Raw genomic sequence first — 18,660 nt, 5'->3', positions numbered from 1 at the left:
GGGTGAGTTTGATCGCAAATAGGGAGGTGTTAGACGAAAATTAGGTGAAGAATGAAATTAGAACATAATAAAAGAGTTTAAGGAAGAAAACTCCCTGCGTCTTTTACAATCCACTCGATCGAGTGGTTTTAAACTACTCGATCGAGGAGTTCGATGATCAGTTTACTCGATCGAGTAGAATTCTACTCGATCGAGAAGTCCCATTTTATGCTTTACTCGATCGATTAAAAAGAGGCATTCGATCGACCATTTTTCACTCGATCGAGTACAAAAAGTACTCGATCGAGCTCTTTTCTCGCGTAATCTCTTGAATTTCGTCTTTTCTTCCTTTGGAATGCGTAAAACTTCCCCAAACCTGCATAAAAACACGTGCAAAAGTTTTCCAAATTACCAAATATGCATGAGAACAGTCTATAGTCTTAAATCTACGCTAAAAACTGTCTAAAAACTAATTGTCCTTATTAAAAGAAATAAAACAAATTCAACGGAAATTCAAAAATTATTTATTACAAGGTGTTACACGGGGCATTTCCCCGCTCACTTTCCAATGCACTTCAGTAGCCCCTTGGTGGGCTCCTGGCTGGAGGACGTCATCTCAGCAATATTGACTGTCCTCTTCAACTTCCATGAGCTTGAATTTGAATCGTTTAAAACAGTAGGAGAGGAATAGTTCACATCCACATAAGCACGAACTTTCCTCATCCTTGCTCCTCTATCACCAGCTGTAGCGTCATCATCCCCAATTTGATTGACAATAATTGCACACTGTCCTTTGATAAATCCTTCATTGTTTTCATCTGTACCTACAGCAAGGAAAACAGACGAACTTTCCTCATTTTTGCTCTCAATTTGAGGCGGAGGGGTAACAATAGCGGCACAATACTCCGAATTTTCATCTGGAGTGTCAATAATAGGGTCGATAGAAGAGAGGGCATTGCAAGGCTGAGCTTGCATGGGAGCCCTCCGGAGCTTAGACTGATGAAAAATCAGCTCCTCGTCCCCTACCTGAAAGGTCAAAGTCTTCTCCCCGACGTCTATAACTGCACGGGCAGTAGACAAAAATGGTCTCCCTAAAATGATAGGGGTGTGTGCATCTTCGGGGATGTCTAAGACAACGAAATCAACGGGAATAAAGAACCTCCCGATCTGAACAGGTACGTCTTTTACTACACCTAGTGGCCGTGATTTACTACGGTCGGCCATCTGGACAGTCATGTTTGTGCAACTCAGCTTTGTCAAACCAAATCTCTTAGCCAGAGACAACGGTAAGCCACTCACGCTAGCGCCTAGATCGCATAGCGCGTTATCAATCAAATAGGTACCGATATGACACGGAATTGAAAAACTACCCGGATCTGACTGTTTGGGAGGTAACTTATTTTGAAATAGGGCTGACCCCACCTCAGTTAAAGCTACTGTCTCATTATCACTAATATTCCTCTTACGCGATAACATTTCTTTCATAAACTTAAGATAAGAGGGTACCTTTGTCAGCAACTCAGTGAATGGCACAGTGACTTCTAAGCTTCTCAAGAGTTCGACAAATTTGCCGAATTGTTGATTAGCTTTGGTATTCTACAGCCGCCTCGGGAAGGGAACCGTGATGGGTATCTCGAGTCCCTTGTTTCTCTCTTCCAATGTATCACCCGGAGCAAGCTCTGTATCCTTTGGACGCTTCTTACCTCTCGAACGAGGTCTTTCTAGTGATTTCTCGCTTAATTGAGCACTACCAGGCTCTCGAATAAGCTTACCGTCATCAAAACTACTCGACCGACTAAATTGCCCATTTGATCGAGTAGAATCTTCAATAATATCACTCGATCGAGTGGAATTTTCACTCGATCGAACAGTTCCATTTTCCTGTTCACTCGATCGAGTGGAAAAACCACTCGATCGACCAGTCTCACTTTTCTGTTCACTCGATCGAGTGGAATTTTCACTCGATCAACCACTTTCATCGCCAAACCGCTCGATCGACCTCCGTAAACCATCGATCGAGCACCTTCTTAGCCGTCAGCTCACTTTCTTCGACAGAACACTGTTCACCATCAGTTATAGCCTTCCTCGGGTCTGATTTTTGTATTTCCGGTCCCTCATATGAACGACCGCTTCTCAAATTGATAAAATTTACCGTCTCATATAGATTTTTCTCATTTTGAGTCGGTAATTGACGTTGCTTTCTTGAGGATTGATTCGTGGCTAGTTGGACAACTTGAGTTTCAAGTGCCTTAATGGACGCATCTTTCTGTTGATCACTCAGCTGAAACTGCTTTGTAAAGGCTTACAACATAGACTTTAGCTCACCTCTTTCACTTACCCCACCGGAAGATGATGCACCGTGATTAGGAGGAGTGAAGGACGGAGGCATCTGAAAGCCTTGCTGATTCTTGTGTGGAGGAACATACGGCTGCTGCTGGTGCAGAGGAGGAGTAGGATTTAGCACATTTTGACTAGTCCACCTCAAATTGGGATGGACGTTCGGCTCATAATAAGTGTTTGTCTGCCTGTAATGTTGAAAGGCAGCGCAAGACTCATAGGGATTAGGACAATTATCTGAAACATGTCCCTCTCCTCCACATTTCTTACAGACGAAAGGACCGTCTGAAACAACATTCACAAGATAGATCCCTCCTTTCGAAGCTCCTCCCAACTCATACTTATTAAATCTCGCCGTGAGAGCCTCTAATGCAGCTACAGAAGGAGATTCAGCACTTCTCCTTTGATTTCCCCTGGAATTTCCATACTCGGCTTTATGGGTGGCCAAATTATCAATAATTTTCCACCCCTTAGTCTCTCCAACATTCTCCTGGAATCTACCACTAGCTGCCGCATCCAGGATAGCTCTCTGGTCGTCGTAAAGCTCATTATAAAACTGATTGCATAGACTCCATTTCTCGAACCCATGGTGCGGAATAGTTCACACCAACTTCTTGAAATGGACCCACGCCTCATGAAAATTCTCATCAGGACCTTGTTTAAAGCTCGTGATCTGAGCTCTAATGGCATTTGTCTTCGAGGCAGAGAAATATTTCTTGTAAAATGCCAGGGCCAGCGACTTCCAATCTGTAATCCCGTTGGCAACTCGATCCAGGTCTCGGTACCACTCCCTTGCACCATCACGAAGAGAGAATATGAACATGGTCTCCTTTACCTGATCCAGAGTCACACCAGTCGGTGGGGGTATGGAACAACAATAGTCAATGAATGTCTCCATGTGTTTGGCTGCATCTTCAGTTGCAGCTCCCCCAAATTGGTTCCTCTTAACCAAATTAATATAAGATGGTTTTGGCTCGAATTTTCTGTCCGTTCCTGGTAATGCAAATCCCTTGTAGAGATTCTCAACCGTCGGCTCAGAGTGACTGGCTATACTTGCTTCTTCAGCCATGTCTGGAGATGTGACGGTCTCAGCTGATGAAGTAGAAATAGGTGATGAAGGTGGATCCTCCTCAAACAGCTCGTTCTCGTAGTAACTAGACAGAGTACTCAGCTCTTCCTCTGTCGGCAATACCCTAGATGATCGCCTCAACTCACCCAAAGTCTTCTCAATCTCAGGATTGTACGGTAGTAATTCACCACCCTGTAACCTGCACATAAGAAGAAACTACAAGTAGGATATGAGAATAGTTTAAGGAATGGATGTCCCTTAAACTAAGAGAAAGACTAAAAATAAAACAATTGCCTCCCCGACAACGGCGCCAAAATTTGATACGGTCGTTTCTGTACCAAAAATAAACCTAAATACAACTAACAGGAGCTAGCGGCAAGTAGGGCCGATCTCCTCAGGGAGGCAAGATATCTGTAGAAGTCCTTCTATTTGGTCACAAATGGGGGGTTGTTTGAATTGTTTTCTAAACTACGAAGTTTTAAAGGAAGAGAAATAAGGATAGGAGCAGTAAAAGCAAGGAAATAAGTTTAAACTATCAGATAGAGAAGGGACATGTCGGGAATTCGGTTCACTACGGTAGTCCAGTGACTCATCTGTAAATGACTCAGACGAATTAATGTAAGACGGATGTGGAAAGGTCCTTTCGGTCCACTTTCTATCTTAAAATACCACTACCTTAACTTTCATTCTCGTCAGGGTAGTCTACTGATCATAGCAGGCCTATTTAGTCTAATCTTTCGATCTAGGATTAATTTTTGCCAGATTAAAAGGTGACTCAGAAGTGTGCACTCAACTAAGTTGATAAATACAATTAAATTGCTATGGTGACAGAATCTCACAATCAATTCATCTATTTCATTTACTACATCGTCACATTCCTACCGCAGATCCCCTAATCCCAACATGAAAGGGGTTTAGCTACTCATAACGCTAATTAAACTATCAATACTAACAGCAGATAAGTTTTCAGCAGTAAACATATTAAAACTATAATAAAATCGCATAAAGAGTAAATTAAGGTAGAAATTAAATGTAACAAAACGAAGAATTAAAGCAAACAAAAAATTAATTATTATTAAGAGAAGAGGAAGGAATTAAAATCAAGCGAATCCGGCGTAAAGAACACAAAATCCGAGCAAAGTAAATCCGAGAACAAGGTTACAGTGAAGAAGAATGTTTTACGCAGTAAAGTTTGATAAAGGCTAAGTAGTAAGTAAATTCTGATACTAATGACCTAACTAAAGCTTTCTTAAATAGAAAATAATTAAGTTTTGCGGAATAAAACATAACACGGACTAAATAAAAGCCCATAACAGCGAAACCACTCGATCGAGTGGAATAAAACCACTCGAGCGAGCAAAACCTCAGCAGCATCTACTCTATCGAGTAGATAGTTACTCGATCGAGTAACTCGTCTTTCAGCAACTTAAGGATTGAGTAGAAAACTACTCGATCGACCAACCATGGACGTAAAAACCACTTGATCGAGTGGTAAAACTGCTCGATCGAGTCCTTTGTCTTCAAATCAGCTCAAGTCAATGCCCGACTGCCTCGTAGTCCGTGCCAACACGCTTTCCAACGCAGTATCTCACTCTGGAAAATCCCGTCTCCTCTAAATGCATGCAAAAAGGACGAAAAAGAGTACGATTCCTCTACTTTCGCGTTCATTTCTACAAAATGGACAAAACGAACCAAAGTAGCTAATTCGGGGCAAAATACTATAAAAACAGTATAAAAATGCATAGAAATACGTGCTGAAATAGGCTAAAAAGACTATATATTATGCACGTATTAGGTGGCAACCAATCAAGGCACAAGAAGGGTAACCATAACCAAGCTAGAACTTTTTCAAGAGGGTCTAGCTATAGTGGGGGATCTCGTACATGGGGAAGAGATGGCCAGAGCACTAGTGATAACTTAACTCTGCAATGCTTCAACTGTGGTGGGACAAGTTACAAGCAGTATGAGTGTACGAGCACCGTAAGGTGATGAGCAGGCTTTCCGAGATCATATCAAGGGAATTACTTGCAAACTCCGAGCCAGAGTTTGGCAAGTAATCGGACAGCTGGGTTATGGAACAACCAAGGAGGCCAAAGCAACATTAATGGCGGCTACAACTACAATAGTGGTGCGTCCTCTTAGCGTCCGAATAACAATGTTACACAGAATTTGGCGGCTAAGCCTACTACATCAGCGACTACGGTCCAGGGTGGAGGTCAGAAAAACCGCGATAAACTCTTCATGATGGGCAAGCAGGAGGCTAAGGAGGATGCACATGTGATCACTGGTACATTCCTTGTTAATAATACGCCGTCTTTCATTTTGTTTGATTCAGGGGCAACCCATTCGTTTGTGTCTAGGGGTCATGCCTTATCTATGGGTTTGGGGGAGTATGAGTTGGTGAAAGATAACGTGTTTATATTGTCGGGAGAGTCAGTGTCTTGTAACAAGTTGTATAAAGAGGTGCCTATGGTGGTTGGGCAAGTGGACTTACCAGTCAATTTGCTTGAGTTTCCTATGGATAGGTTTGAGTTCATAGTTGAGATGTCTTGGTTAGGTAAGTATGGGGCCAAGATAGACTATTGACAAAAGAAAGTGTCTTTAAAGGGTCCTAAGGGAGTTAAGGTGTCATATAGGGGGTTTGTTGTAAAACCCGAGATGAAGTTGATTGCAGTAATGACCTTAAAGTCATGTTTGCGGAAGACTTGTCCTTTGATCCTTTGCTATGTGAGGGATACTCAGGTAGAGGAGCCATCAGCAATAGAGATACCAGTTGTTAGTGAGTTTGGTGATGTCTTTCCGGAGGAGAAACCAGGGTTACCTCCTAAGAGGGACATTGTCTTCAGTGTTGAACTTAAATTCGGGACGGGACTTATATCTAAGGCTCCGTACCATATGGGACTAAAGGAATTGGAGGAATTGAAGAAACAGCTGAACGAGTTGTTGGATAAGGGATACATTCGACCTAGTGTATCGCCTTGGCGTGCACCAGTTCTATTTGTGACGAAGAAGGATGGTAGTATAAGGTTGTGCATTGATTACAGAGAGATAAATCATGTTACCGTGAAGAACAGGTATCCTTTGTCGAGGATTGATGATCTCTTCGACCAGTTGAGTGGAGCCGGGGTGTTCTCCAAGATTGATCTGAGATCGCGTTATCACCAGCTGAGGATTGCAGATGAGGATATTCCTAAGACAACTTTCTGATCGCGGTATGGTCACTATGTATGTGGTGATGCCTTTCGAGTTGACTAATGCACCGAAAATGTTCATGGACCTTATGAACAGAATTTTCAGTCCGTTTCTGGATAGGTTTGTGGTGGTTTTCATTGATGACATCTTGGTCTATTCTAAGACTAAGAAAGAACACGAGGGGCATCTGAGGTTGGTACTGAACACTTTGCGAGATAATCAGTTATATGCCATGTTATCCAAGTGTGAGTTCTAGTTAGAAAGGGTGGCTTTTCTGGGTCATGTGATTTCAAAGGATGGTGTATCGGTGGATCCTAGTAAGATCAAGGCGGTGTCAAAATGGGAAGCACCGAAGAATGTTGCTAAGATTCTGAGTTTCTTGGGTTTGGCGGGCTACTGTAGAAGGTTCATGAAGGATTTCTCTAAGATCGCTAAACCTATGATAACTTTGATGAGGAAAGAGACCAGATTTCATTAGGATAAGAGTTGTGAGACGGCGTTCCAAACATTAAAGGAGCATTTGACTACACCTCCTATTCTAGCCTTACCTGAGGGAAGTGATAATTTTGAGGTTTATACCGATGCTTCGAAAAATGGGTTAGGTTGTGTTTTGATACAGAATGGGTAGGTCATTGCCTAGGCTTCAAGGCAATTGAAGCCGTATGAGGAGAACTATCCTACTCATGACTTGGAGCTAGGTGCGGTTGTTTTTGCTTTAAATATTTGGAGGCGCTATCTGTACGGGGCAACCTTTAAGGTGTTTTCAGATCATAAGAGTTTGAAGTACATTTACACTCAGACGGAGTTGAACATGCGTCAAAGACGATGGATGGAGCTTATTGGGGATTATGATATGGAGATCATCTATCATGAGGGGAAGGCTAATGTGGTTGCAAATGCTTTGAGCAGGAAGAGTGTGCATTCGCTATGCACTGCCATGTCACTGATGAAACTGAGGGATGAGATGACTAAGATGGGGATTCAAATGATTCGCACAGGAGATGCCATCGGTGATTTGACTATCGAGCCTGAACTTTATGAGTATATAAAAAGGAAATAGGAACTTGATTCCAAGATTCAGGAGTGTAAGACAAGGGTAGGGGATGGTACAGTTTTGAGATTTTCTATCTATACAGATGGGAGTGTTTGCTTCGATGGGAGGTGGTGTGCACCTAGTGATGCTGACTTGAAGAAGTTGATCATGACGGAGGCTCAATCCTTATTCGGTACATCCGGGCGGTGATAAGCTCTATAAGGACCTGAAGAATACGTTTTGCTGGCCCAATCTGAAGAAAGATGTCGCAAAATTTGTGGCTAGGTGTTTGACTTGCCAGAGAGTAAAGGGAGTGCAACGAAGACCACAAGGTAAAATCCAGTCTCTTGAGGTACCGGAATGGAAATGGGAATCAATTTCTATGAAATTTATTGTAGGGTTACCAAGGACTCAGCAGGGTAACAACATGATTTGGGTTATCGTCGATCGTTTGAGAAAGTCGGCTCGTTTTATTTTAATTAAAGATACTTGGAGTTAGATTCAGCTGGCTCTGGGATACAGAAAGCATGTGGTACGGTTACACGGGGGTACCAAAGGATATAGTGTCGGATAGAGATACGAGATTTATATCACGGTTTTGGCAAGAGTTGTAGGAATTGATGAGGACTACCTTAAAGATGAATACGACGTTTCATCCTGCGACAGATGGTCAAGCTGAGAGGACTATCAAGACTTTGGAAGACATGTTGAGAGCTTATGCAATGGAATTTAGTGGGAGTTGGGAGGATAGATTGGATCTGATAGAGTTTTCATACAACTGCTATCACTCAAGCATTGGGATGACACCTTTTGAGGAATTGTACGGGAGAAAGTGTAGGAGTCCGGTGTGTTAGGATGATAGCACTGAGGCTGTGGTTTTGGGACCAAAAATGGTAGAAGATATAGTTGAGCAAGGGCGCTTGATACGACAGAAGACGATAGCAGATCAAGATCGACAAAAGAGTTATGCGAACTAACATCGAAGAGACATTGAGTTTGCAGTGGGTGACAAGGTTTTCTTGAAAGTGTCACCTATGCGAGGTGTTATGAGGTTTGGTAAGAGAGGGAAGTTAAGTGAGAAATTCATAGGCCCTTATGAGATTTTGGGTCGGGTTGGTGAAATAGCTTACCGGCTAACTTTACCACCATCTCTTGATCAGGTGCATAATGTGTTTCATGTGTCACAACTTCTAAAATATGTGAGTGATCCGTCATATGTGCTCGAAGTTGAGAATATCGAGTTGGATAAAGCTTTAGCTTATGCGGAGGTACCAAAAAAGATATTGGATCGTAAAGTATGTAAGACAAGGAATGATGAAACCGTCTTACTTAAAGTGCTATGGTCTAATCACAACGTGGAGGAAGCCACTTGGGAGCCGGAAGAGGCTATGAGGGAACGCTACCCACACCTTTTTGAGCAGGTATGTTTGGTTATGGGGTCGTAACCGTTGTCTTTTAGGGGGGTAGGAGATGGTCGCATGTGTGTTTTGGGGTAGTTTTGGAGGTCGATAGGATTCTGTTTCGGTTTGTGTGAATAATAGTTGGTTATAATTGGGTTTTTTTAGTGTCTTTTGAGTAAGTAGTTTGGTTTTGCAAGTTGTTTTGGGTATGGTATGAACTTCGGGGATGAAGTTCATTTTAAGGTGGAAAGACTGTAATACTACGGTTTTCTAGTCTTAGCTTACTCGGTCGAGTAGTCCATACTCGGTCGAGTAGGTTATCAAGTGTTTTTAAGCAGGCTACTGATGTGGGAGCACTCAGCCGAGTTGTGAGATACTCGGCCGAGTCGGTCGTACTCGGTCGAGTACCCGAGGTACTCGACTAAGTATCCGGTCTGACGGGATTAACTTCCACGGTTTGATTAAGTTGATTAGAGATTATAAATTTCGCATTACCAGTTACTAAATCATTTTAAAAAAACCTAAACTACGTTTAACACTTCTCTAATCACCCTAATCACTCCCAAGTCTAGTTGATCGATCGTGAGTCTACATTTCGTCTTTCCATACCGGTTTCGTTGGTAACTCTCTAGTGATTTGTTAATCAGTTTGTGGTTGTCTTTTGGATTTGCCCTAATTTGGGTTAGGGTAGGGGTGAAGGTTGATCAGTATGGTTTATGATATGGTATTGTTGTTTATCCCTTGCTAGGTGACGAATTCGTAGAGGAACAATTCTAGCATCGTTGTTGTGGTTGTTGTTGTTGTTGTTATTGTTGTTGTTGTTGTTGTTGTTGTTGTTGTTGTTGTTGTTGTTGTTGTTGTTGTTGTTGTTGTTGTTGTTGTTGTTGTTGTTGTTGTTGTTGTTGTTGTTGTTGTTGTTGTTGATTTCAGAATTTGCGAATAAGGTAGGTTTTCCCTACTCAGTTGATTGCGTAATTGATTTGAGATTGATTGTGATTGATTGTATAACATGTTTCATTGGAGTGAGATTGGTTGAGTTGATATTGTCATTGGTATTGTTATTATGGGACCATTTTCGAGAGATGGTTCCAACCTCATGTTCGACCCTTGTGGCTCCCGCCACAAGGGGATGTGCACATTAATGATATGGGTGCACTCGTTACGATGAGCGAGGCATAGGTGGGCAAGGCTGCGGTCCCCCACTGGCGGCGAGGGTTACCTGTTGCGATGGGTAACCTGGCAGGGCTACACACTTTGATGTTTAGACGATTACTGGTTACTTATGGAGTTTGGAGGATGTTACTACAGTTGGATTGGATTGTATATTGGCTTGTGTTGTGATTTCTTATCTTGGTTATGCAGTTGACTGACCCCGTTATTGTTTTCAAAATTGTGGTGATCCATTCGAGGATGGTGAGCAGTTGATTTAGCATGTATGGCTGTGGGTTAGCTTGCGGGTCTTGGATGGGGTTGCGTCATCACCGATAGTTTAGCTAGCTTCCGTTGACTTTTAAATATTAGTTCTTTTAATAGTTTTGGTTGTAAACCATCTTGGTTAAACTTCAGTTGTATTTTTGTTTTAAACAGTTTTGGTATTTGATAATAAATATTCTTTGAACGTCTATTTGATATACTTTACCTCGGGCAACCGAGATGGTAGCACCTTGATATGTTAAGGTGGTCTTGGCAAGGCACCTTAGTGTATAGGGGTGTTACATATCTATTCATCATGTTTGAGTGTCGATATACTACATGGTTTGATCTTGTCCACTTTTATACCTTTATCTAAGTTGGTGCATTTGTTTAAGTTGGATTCTCAGATTAAATGTACTATTTTGTAACTATAGAGATAGTGTCTATATTGGTGTAACTTTGACTTGCAGTGTGGTAAACGTTCTAGTGGCATGGTTGGGTGGGTGTAATCTTGTTTAGTTTGTACGTAATTGGTATCCTTCTTTGTGATCTTATTTGCTTTCATTTGTTCTTAACGTGGTTCTTACTTTGTTTTCCTTGTGGTGGTATGATTGGTTTTAGTTGTTCTGATATGAGTTCGGTTACGAGGACGTAACCTTGTTTTTACGGGGGTAAAGTGTAACAATCGTGTTTTCATCTGTGTTTGTATATTTTATGTTGTGTTTAAGTAATTATAGTGTGTGTTATAATATATTTAAGTTATTGTGTTATATGGGTATAGGCGTGAACTTCGACGACGAAGTTCATTTTTAAGAAGGGAAGACTGTAATACTACACATTTTCTGGTCGTAGAGTACTAGGTCGAGTAGGCTGCACTCGACCGAGTATGTCTGTTGGGTGTTACTATTAGGCTTCTGACGTAGTGGCACTCGACCGAGTAGGCGGGGTACTTGGTCAAGTACGGTTGTGTACTCGGCCGAGTGTCCGGTCTGTTACGGGCTTATCGCTCGGGTTTGTGTAAAATGATTAGAGGATATATAAACATGTTTGTCTGTTTCTAAATAACTTTTACGTAAACATAATTACATTTCAAACTCTCTGTAATCATCTTCATCAATTCCCAGCAAAGGTTGATCAATTGTGGGTTTCCGGATCTCTCTTTCCGTTTCAATTGCGTTAGTAAGTCTCTAGTCTCTTTAGTCAGTTTATTGTTTAGGTTATGCAAACCCTAGATTGGGTTAAGTGGGGGAATTAGTAATGGGTGTATACTAGATCGATTAATGAAGGATAGTTATTAATTATTATGTGATAATTGGTTGTAGGTAACCGATTCTTCAAGGTTGTTGTTGATTGCTAGTCTTCGCAAGCGGATTTGCTATAAAGGTAGGATTTCCTTACTTAGTATGATTGTGGAATTGATTGATATTTTTATAATATTGATGCTGACATGATTGTGCTGATGATTGATTGCTACTATGATATTGTATTGGTATTGTGAGCCGTTTCGAGAGATGGTCTCACCCCCATTGTTCACCTCTTGTGTCTCTCGACGCAAGGGGGATGTGCACATTAATTGACTTGGGTTCGCTCGTTGCGATGAGCGGGGCTTTAGGTTGACTGGCTGCGGTCACCCACTGGCGGTGTAGGTACATGTTGCGATGGGTAACTTGGCAGATCTGGGCTTTGGTTCAGATAATGTACTTGGAGCGTGGAGATGGATGCTTGATTGTGGTGTATGATTACTTTTGCATGAGATTATGATGTTGGAATATCAGCTGACGTGCGTTTGGTTGTGTGTTGTTTTCTTATGTGCTCTGCTGTGATCCATTTGATATTGCCGGCCGACAAATGGTGAGCAGTGAGTTTTGACAGGTGTGGATGTTTGAGCTAGCTTGCGGGTTGGATGGGACATCGACGATTCATTTTCATTTTATAGCCTCCGCTGAGTCTTTAAACATTTCACCTTTTGGTTTTCCAGATATAATATGTTATGGTTTGAGACTTGTAATTACATTTAAACTTTACCTTATCTGAACAAATGTTTCATTATGGTCTACTTGATATACTTTACCTTGGGCAACCGATATGGTAATGCTTCCTTTTGCTAAGGTAGGCCTTGATAAGGCTCTTTGGTAAATGGGGGTGTTACACTAACACCGCCGCCTCTTGCCACCATTACCGATGATTACATACTCTTTTTTCCTTTAGAGTCTTTTCCTTCTCCTTTCCCCTCTTCCTTTTATTTTTTTTCTTTCTCCTTCCAATAGGGCTGCCACCATTGAAGTTGCTGCCTGCCACCACCATTGCCGGTGGACACAAACTCCTTCTTCTCTTCCTTTTATTCTTCTTCTTTTTCTTCTTTTGGTTAATGAAGGTAACGTTCTTTTCCTATTTTTTTTATTTTAGTAATTTTGGTTTAAGTACGCTAATGACACTAGGGTTGTAGTCATTATGGTCGTTGATGTTGTTATTGTTAAAATTGTACAATGTTAGTTAGTTACTTAGTAAAATATTGTTACTGGTGATGTTGATGTTATAATGTTGATATTTTTGATGTTGTTAAAACTGTATAATGTTAGTTAGTTAGTTAGAAAAATTTTGAGTTTTCAAGCTAAAATCACCAGTTTCTAAATGTTAATGTTTGAGCTAGAAATGTATAAGTGGTGGATTGTACTTATTTCGAAATAAATATTATACATGTTTCTAAATGTTTGTCGTCTATTTGATAGGTCGTCAAACCACCAAACAATAATTTATACCTCGACAAACAACTAGCATAAAAGTAAGTAGAGATCGAACCCAAAGACGGTTGTTTTAAAGAGTTATCATTGCAAATAGTTATGTCTTATGTCACGAATTGAGGTTGTGTTTGTGTTCTAAACTTCTAAGAGAAATAACAATAAATGAAAATAAAGGCAAGTAAATAAATGGAGATGTAAATAATATAGAGAAAACACTAGGGGATCATCAGATCATAGGGGAGAACAAAGGGAGATTCACTTATAAATGAGTCTAAAATGGATTAAAGTTGTAGTCGGATTAGGACCGATGCTCTCGATCTTACGGGCCCACCTAGGTCGAGTCGAGTTAGCTCTCGCGTACACCAGGTCTCCCTACCAACATCATGCATGGTCTAACTACTCATAAGGCTCTCGATCTTATAGGAGAAGTTGAAAAGATAGAGATTCAGGCAAGGTTGTCAATCAAGCATTTCATCAAACATAACATGTGCACTAGTTGAAATCACATCCTTCAATCAATAAGATAGACTCATTAAGCATGGATTCTACCCTCTAATCATCCCCTAATCCTCCATTAATCCTAGCTAAGAGACTACTCACTACACATCATAATTAGCATGCCAATAATATTTCATTCATTATAACAAAGAAAAACATGATGATTAAGCAAGGTAATTAACAAAGGATTAATAAAAGATTAAGTAGAGATTAAGAAATCATACCAATTTAAGAGATGGAAAAAACAAGGAAGAATAATAGAAGAAATCCTTGATTAGGATGATCAATTGTCACCTTCAATAAAACCCAATAAATCTTCAAGTACAAGAGTAGGTGTAAGACAAACTATTGAATAATTTAGAAAAGATTAATCTAATTAACTAGGGTTTAGAGTAGCTAATTCTAGTTTAAAGTGTTGTAACTCTAATTAATTACAAGAGAATATTTATAGTAAGTACATGTTTTAGGTTAATTAAGGGCTTAAATGAAGTGTTGGCCCATTAAGAGAATCCATTGCTTAGCAAGACTCCATTGTAGCTCGTGGGGATTGGTTAGAAATGGCCAATCCTGTCCTCCAACTCGTGCGAGTCCATGGCTGACTCGCTCGATTCAGTGGTGACTCGCTTTAGTCCTTCTTGCTTCCTTCCCTTTTTGGCTTTGGCTGCCCCACAACTTGTGGGGATTGATCCTAGGTCGTGGCTTCATTGCTCGAAAACTTGATTTATTCATCTACGTGTCTTTGGCTTTGATCTCCGCTTGATGCTTCGTCATTAGAGGCTTCACTTAGTTCCGAAATGCTGCATTTATGCAAGGTTAATGCTATTTTCCTGCAAATGACACAAAACCTTATAGAATAGCAAATAGGAAGCTAAAGATACACGAAACCGGGGAACCCCAAATAAAATCAACCGACATAAATTATAAGCCAGATAATTATGTTGCACCCAATACTGATGAACCTTATGATAAGAAATATGATTCTTTGGATTATAAGAAAAAAATTACATCGTCTTGGCTGAAAAATTTGCATGAGCTGGCTGTAAGGAATGCAGAAACTAGGGATGACGTATTTATGGTTGAAATGGAACATGATATTTTGTGCAAACATGATGATTTGGCGATACTTGAAGCGAAGGCTCTGTTTGAATTTATCGACCTTGACGAATTAGATGTGACTCACCTTTAAGTTTGGATTAAGTAAGTTTATTAATAAAACTAGTCATTTGGTTTTACGAATAACGAAATTTATTTAAGCCATCAATGAAATTAATATTCGTTCCATGTGACGTAATAGGTACCTGTATAAACAGATCACTGAAAACAAAATGTATGGACCTGCCAGCTACGGATTCTTGTGTCCTTACTTGTTCTCTTTAAAGGCAGTCTGTACTTCATACCTAGAGCACACAAATAAATCTCTCTTCGATTGACAATGACCAAAAAAATGTGGCTTGCCCCTTACAATGAGAATGCGTATGCATAGTACGTTATTATAATGAACCACGATTCCATTAAATTATTAACACGATTTTATGTATACAAACTAACAGCTCAGTTTTCGAAACTCCATAGGAAGCATTGGGCGCTAGTGGCAATCAGTGTAAAAAAAAAAAACAGTATGGTGGCTTGACTCTTGCAGTGGCCACCCGTCTGAGAAGTTTGTAAAGATGATAACTGTGTAAGTTTAATTACAACCTTTAATAATGTCATTTGTTATTGTATGATCTTTGAATTCTATTGTCCTTTTAATGTTCCATCAATTATTTGACCCATATATATATATATATATATATATATATATATATATATATATATATATATATATATATATATATATATATATATATATATATATATATATATATATATATGCTAATTATAATTTCGTGTATGAATTAGTGTTTTTGAAGAAAAAAGAAGAATATCTCCACTTGAGCAATATGACACCAACAACCCTCCAAACATTGTCGTGGTACAAGTACGTATCTTCTTAGTAATTACTCGTATCATTTAGTTTATGTATATGCGACAGGTTGATCTAATTTAGCTTATTTGTGTGTGATTTATATAATAGTCTGCTTTACAGCCAGACAATAAACAATGCGCATTTTTCGTTTGCCGGACCATGTGGGAGATTATCAACACTAAATATTTCACCATTTGTTTTAAGGTTAGTGTGTTTTAATAAATATTATAGCATTACGTAACTTGCTTGGGTATAATTCTGTATATTTCAATTTATTTTTTATATTTTGATTTCTAGTTTCCACTAAAGATCGACAACGGAACGCCAATGTCCACGCCTTCTCTTATCAACGATGTTAGAGATCGGTGGGCCAAATTTTTTCTTTCACTTCATCAGCCTCGTTAGTTCGCTCATTATGTATGTATGTGTATATATAGAACCGTGTGTATTGAGTTTGATCACCCTGCCATATTATTTTGATGCTGAGTTTAATTGATCATTCTATATATTATTTTGATGTTGGATTGAATTGATCATTTTGTGTATTATTTTGATGATGGTTTGAATTTTTGCAGTGCAGTGCGTAGCTACTGAAAAAATAGCATATTCAGCATCTGCTGGAAATTGCTAAAATCTTATTTTAAAAAAAAAAATACAATAAAACGATAACGGTTCAGAGAAAACCGTTGTTCATATACACTAACAACTGTTTTTTTTAAATACCAAACCGTTAACATATTTTTCCTCCAATTCTAATTAATACTTGCCGCCAAAAAATAAATATAACGAAACAGAACCGTTGTCAGATATATTGAATTTACAACGATTTTGTGTTACAAAAACCGTTGTATCTTTCTTCTCTCCATTGGAGAATGATAACGAAATAAACCGGTTGTCATACGTAATATTTAACAATGGTTTTTTCAGGAAAAACCGTTGTCATTATTAGCTTAGGCAACGGTTGTGGATCCGTTCTTAAACATTAAAAAGGGTTTTCTTACTGTAAAACCGTTGTCAGTATCATTTTTTACAACGGATTTTAACCATTGTCTTCCTTTTCACTACAGGTTTCTCAAACCGTTTTCACATTTTTATAACGGTTCCGTATTTTTCAAAACCGTGGTCAATAATTAACAACAGTAGGTTTTATAACGGTTACGTTCTTTTGTTTTAAAACTTTATTGAACCGTATTTAACCGTTGTTAGAGCAGTTAATTGGCAAAGTGATAGTAGCCTTTGTACTTCATTCAGTATATACATATAGTGAAGCTTATCTCTAAAATATGGGAGAACTTTGTCACTTTCAGAAAGTGCAACTTTTATCAAATTGGGCAATTGGACATCCGATTTGCCAAACTCGAGGCATCACTCCTTGATTTCAAATTTAGGTTCACTGGATTGGAGAAAGAAGATGAGCTTTACAGATTGGAATTGATACTTCTGAGCTATGTCATGGTACATTCAAGTTCCATATGCACTGCACAATCTTAGGAGAGTTGGATAAGTGATTACCAAGGTAGTTGCTAATAATTAGGAGAGTTGTTATGGTTGAGTCCTAGTCTTTAGCTAATTAGTGGGTAGTTACCTTAAGTAGTGGATCAAGTGGTTGATAATCAGTTTTGAATATGGGTCCAAATTTGTAGGAAGTTGAGTACTATAAATTGGTTGTACGTTTCTCAGTTTCAATGCAATGCAAACACAAGTCTTTCCTCAAATTACTTTCAACAGTGTGGTATCATTGAGCCAGTGAGAGAAAAAAAACAAAAAAAAGTCAGGAAAAGTAAAACGCAGGAGAGATAAAAAACGGAATTAAAAACACCAAACCACTTGGATATTCCCAAAAACAACAAAAAACCAAAAAAACCAAACCCAGAACATCCAAAAAAGATGAGAGCCATGTCTAGAAATGGAGGAAGTTCATCAAATATGCCCTCAATTCCAGTTTTGAAAGGGGAGAAATATCATTTATGGAGTCTCAAGATGAAGACCTTGATCAAATTCCAAGAGTTATGGGATTTGGTGGAGAACGACTATACTGAGCCAGTTCCGGCGCCGATGGTTCCCGATCAAAATTTGAGGGAAACTCGAAAGAAGGACGCCAAGGCCATGTTCCTGATTCAATCGGGCCAGGATGATGAAATTTTTCCCCGAATTTCATCAGCAACTACATCAAAAGAGGCATGGGAAATTATCACGCAAGAGTATTTGGGAGATGAAAAAGTAATTAAGGTACGATTACAAGCTCTCCGTCGCGACTTTGAAACTCTAATGATGGCAGAAAATGAAAATGTTCAAAGTTTTTTGTCTAGGTTAACTGAAATTGTTAGCCAAATTAAGTCGTTTGGGGAAAAAATTAGCAGTGAGACGGTTGTTAGTAAGGTTTTGAGGAGTCTTACTAAAAATTTTGATTATGTTGTTGCTGCCATTGAGGAGTCAAAGGACCTGTCCAAATACACCTTTGACGAATTAATGAGTTCATTGTTAGCTCATGAAGTTAGGGTGAGTAGGACCTCTGAAAAGGTAGAAAAAAAAGCATTGCAGGTCAAGGGTGAGTCTAGTTTTAAGGGTAGGTCCGAAAATTACGGAGGTCGTGAGCATGGCAGAGGTGGTTCCCGAGGATGAGGACGGAGACGTGGCCGTGGCCGTGGTAGAGGCCGAGGCCAACATGGAGATCACCATCCAAATAAAGGTTATATTGAGTGTTATTATTGCAAAAAGCTTGGGCACAAAGAAGCAGATTGTTGGAACAAGCAAAAAGATGAGCAGAACAAAGTAAATTTTGTGGAGAAGGCTGGCGATGAAAAGCTATTTATGACATTTTCACCGATTCATGGTGAATCAAATGGAGTATGGTTCGTTGATAGTGGTGTTGGAGCTGGTGTCCTCCACAAATTAGTGTGATAACATTTGTAAATCTCTTACAGGTTCACAAGGGTATACTTCGTATATTTAATCAGTTGATTAACGTTTACCTAATAACGGTTGGCTTGCTAGAAAGTTTGACGTTATTATCATACAGATGGCGGTGATCA

General features: G+C 39.6%; 1 protein-coding gene across 1 annotated transcript; it reads left to right on the top strand.

Annotated features, from left to right (window-relative positions):
* Positions 1 to 6,061: 6,061 nt before the first annotated feature.
* On the top strand, positions 6,062 to 17,370 carry LOC141632507 (uncharacterized). The gene is made up of 8 exons (XM_074445053.1): positions 6,062 to 6,355; positions 6,564 to 6,697; positions 7,487 to 7,587; positions 7,714 to 7,803; positions 8,613 to 9,031; positions 15,926 to 15,993; positions 16,936 to 17,083; positions 17,272 to 17,370. The coding sequence occupies exons 1-8, from the start codon at positions 6,062 to 6,064 to the stop codon at positions 17,368 to 17,370; spliced, it is 1,353 nt and encodes a 450-aa protein (XP_074301154.1).
* The last annotated feature ends 1,290 nt before the right edge of the window (positions 17,371 to 18,660 follow it).

This window comes from Silene latifolia, chromosome Y, assembly GCF_048544455.1.
Source record: "Silene latifolia isolate original U9 population chromosome Y, ASM4854445v1, whole genome shotgun sequence".
In the NCBI taxonomy this organism is placed as follows: domain Eukaryota; kingdom Viridiplantae; phylum Streptophyta; class Magnoliopsida; order Caryophyllales; family Caryophyllaceae; genus Silene; species Silene latifolia.
Note: the sequence above shows the minus strand (reverse complement) of the source record. Positions and strands in the feature narration are given on the sequence as shown.

Bases quoted from the DNA above. Each gene is read 5' to 3' on its own strand.
- LOC141632507 (XM_074445053.1), top strand. From the start codon at position 6,062: ATGACCTTAAAGTCATGTTTGCGGAAGACTTGTCCTTTGATCCTTTGC. The intron at 6,698-7,486 runs GTTTGTGGTGGT...TGCTTTGAGCAG, and splicing joins TTCAGTCCGTTTCTGGATAG to GAAGAGTGTGCATTCGCTAT. The intron at 17,084-17,271 runs GTACATTCAAGT...CCAAATTTGTAG, and splicing joins TACTTCTGAGCTATGTCATG to GAAGTTGAGTACTATAAATT.